Below are 3,099 nucleotides of genomic sequence, written 5' to 3'. Positions count from 1 at the left end.
GTCCTCACCTGCCCGCCCTCACCTGCCGGCCCTCACCTGTCCCGCCCTCACCTGTCCCGTCCTCACCTGTCTCGCCCTCACCTGCCGGCCCTCACCTGTCCCGTCCTCGCCTGCCCTCACCTGCCGGCCCTCACCTGTCCCGTCCTCACCTGTTTCGCCCTCACCTGTCCTGTCCTCACCTGTCCCGTCCTCGCCTGTCCCGCCCTCACCTGCCCGCCCTCACCTTTCTTGCAGAAGAATGAGTACCTGTTCTCGGTGGTGGCGGAGGGGCCGGACGCGCTGCTGCTGGGCCTGCGCTACTCGCCCACCCGCGTGCACTTCCTGTTCCTCCGCGAGGACGCGGCGGGCGCCTGGCAGACCCGCGTGACCTTCCGCAGCCCGGCCCTGACGGACAGCCAGTGGCACACGCTGGTCTTGGCCGTGACCGAGGACTCTTTCTCCCTCACCATGGACTGCGGCGTCCCCGTGGACATGTAGGTATCAGGGCGCGGGGCGGGTCGCAGGGTGCTGCCAGCCCAGCGGTCCCGTGCGGCCGTCGGGGCGGCTCGCCTCGCGCAGTGGGGGCCACGGCGCGTCCGGCTTGTGCAGGAACCGTCCTTAAGAACATGCACCGGCGGGAGGCCCGGGTCATCGGCCTCCAGAAGGGCCACGGGGAGGCGGGTGGAGCGCAGGCGCCGGTCTGGGGGGCGGTGGGGGGTGAGGTGGGAGGAGCGGACACCTGGCCCAGGATTTGGGCTGCGTGGGTTGGGCTTGGCCAGGAGACGCGCCCTGCAGGGTGCTGTCACCATCACGGAAAGGCCGCGCGGGGACTTCACAACGAACTCAGGCCCTGGGGCCAAACGGAAGCTGCAGCCGGGCTTGAAGGGAAGGCCTTGCTGTGTGACTTTCACCGCATCGCTTAACCTCTCTGACTAAGTGTCCTCATCTGGGATGAGGGGCAAATATCCACTAAGACTCAGGGTACGTGCAGAGTAATCCTTAGTACCTTTGACACAACCCCGGGCCCTCAGAAGCCTGAGTTCGTTTCTTGTCCTTGTCACCTTGTCACCTCCTGGTTCCTATGGCCTGGAGTGGTGAGTCCCTGCTGCCCGGCCTGCTAACGACCCACACAGGCCCTCAGCTGCCATCCTTGGTGAGTGGGGCTGGAGATTTTTTGATCACAAGTGGTCCTGTTTACATTAAATCTATCATTATACCAAATATTGCTTACCCTGCTTTGTTGTTATGAAACTTATTCCGCAACAAAAAGAATTCGTAACATTTAAGCATGGTGTTTAAACACGGTTTTATCAACACCTCCCCCACCCTGCCCCCAGGCAGATCGGGGCCTTTACAGGACATGAGAGCCAGCAGTGGGACAGCTCTGTGCTGGGGAGCGTGCAGGGGCCAACCCAGGGCTGGGGGACGGGGCTGGAGTGATGGTGGCTTAGGAGGAAGTCAGGCCCCGGCTTCCCAGGCGTGGAGGGCACACGCCGGGGTGCAGGAGGCTTGGCAGCCACGTGGAGACGGGCGCTCAGGGACAGTGGTCAGGAGCCGGCCTCGCCACGGCCAGCTGCAGCCGGGTGGCAAAGACTGGAAGAAGCAGGTGCTTTCACCAGAGGATGTGGCGTCGTGGCCCAAGGGAGGCTGGGCAGCGAGGGGAACGCACGTGCCTGGCTTTTCTACACCAGAGGCTCCAACCATGCCTTCCCCTCCAGCAGGGCGCCCACCTTCTCACCTGTCCTCAGAGTTCGGCCCTCATGTGCACATCAAGACCCACCTCTGGCCACATCTTCCAACACCCCCGAGTCACCAGGGAGGCGGACCCCCTCCTGCCTGACACCATCTGTCCCACAGGGGCTCAGTGAAGGGTGGTGGGGCTGGGGACCCTGCGCAGGCAGAAGCCACTGGATGTTCCCATGAGGTGGCCAAGAGCCACGGAACACCTCCACAACAGGTGCTTTTGCAGAAGACCTTGTCCTGGGACATAGGGCGTGCCCCCAAATTCATGTCCCCTAGGACCTGGGAATGGGACCTTGTTGAGACAGCGCCTTTGCAGATGTGATCCAGTTACGTTGAGGTCACACTGGTGGTGTGGGCCCTGGTCCAGTGACTGGTGTCTTTCTAAGAAGAGAAGAGGAGACTCAGAGGAGAAGGCGTGTGGCCGTGGCGCCAGAGAGTGGAGCCATGCGGCCACAAGGCAGAGAACGCCAGAAGCCCCCAGGAGCAGGAAGGGGCAGGGGGGACCCTCCCCTAGAGCCTTCAGCAGGAGCACAGCTCTGCTGACACGTCGTTTGGGACTTCTGGCCCCTAGAACTGTGAGGGCGTGAATTTCTGTCATTTACGATGCCTAGCCCCAGGTTCTTCATTACACCCTCAGGGGGCGCTGCCCTGGCCTTTTCCGGTAAATGGCCTCCGCCAGCTGCTCTTTCGTGGCCCTAAAACCCTCCTCCATGGTTTTCAGCACTGCTGACGTGCGCTTCCCGGCCACCCTATCCATGCAAGGAGCCCGGTTCTTCATCGGCAGCCGCAGGAGGACCAAAGGCCTGTTCACGGTCAGTGTCGAGGGGCCGCCTGCCGGCCCTCCCCACACCAGGGCTGGCAGGGCGGCTGTCAAGTCTGCTGTCCCGATGCTCTGGCTCGACAGTTCGCTGTGTGTGGCAGGCGGGAATGGGGAACCCTCGGCACACACACGCCAGCCACACCCGACACCACGGCCCCTGCATCGCTGTTCCCTCCTCTGGGCACACAGGTCCCCACAGCTGCCATGGCCCATGGCCTACACCTTCAGGGCCTCACCCTGTGTCCTCTTACCTCAGAGGGAGGCCTTACCTCTCTGAGAAGATGACCCGCGCCCCGCCCTCCCGACACCTCCCCTGGCTGACGCTTCTCTATAGCCCTGACCACCCTCAGACCTCATGGCCTGTCTCTTCCCGAGAGTGCAGGTGAGGATACCTTGTTCCAAGAGGGCTTTTGCTCCCTGTGTGTCCAGAGTCTAGAACCGTGCCTGACACAGAGCAGTCCTCTGTGAATATATTATATACTGACGGTGTATGCTTGGATGGATGGATGGATGGATGGATGGATGAGTAGGTGGGTGGGTAGGTGGATGGATGGATG

At 62.5% G+C, this 3,099-nt stretch overlaps 1 protein-coding gene across 3 annotated transcripts in view; it reads left to right on the top strand.

The window, feature by feature from the left end:
• TSPEAR (thrombospondin type laminin G domain and EAR repeats) overlaps positions 1-3,099 on the top strand; it is a 128,955-nt gene that overhangs the window by 104,601 nt on the left and 21,255 nt on the right. For all 3 annotated transcript variants that reach the window (XM_019624997.1, XM_019624996.1, XM_019624995.1), the window contains exons 3-4: positions 235-473; positions 2,444-2,534. In XM_019624997.1, coding sequence (XP_019480542.1) covers positions 235-473; positions 2,444-2,534 — 330 coding nt within the window. The remainder of the gene's footprint in view (positions 1-234; positions 474-2,443; positions 2,535-3,099) is intronic.

This window comes from Hipposideros armiger, unplaced genomic scaffold (genome assembly GCF_001890085.2).
Source record: "Hipposideros armiger isolate ML-2016 unplaced genomic scaffold, ASM189008v1 scaffold_612, whole genome shotgun sequence".
Taxonomy (NCBI): domain Eukaryota; kingdom Metazoa; phylum Chordata; class Mammalia; order Chiroptera; family Hipposideridae; genus Hipposideros; species Hipposideros armiger.
This window is presented reverse-complemented; position numbering and strand designations above follow the sequence as displayed.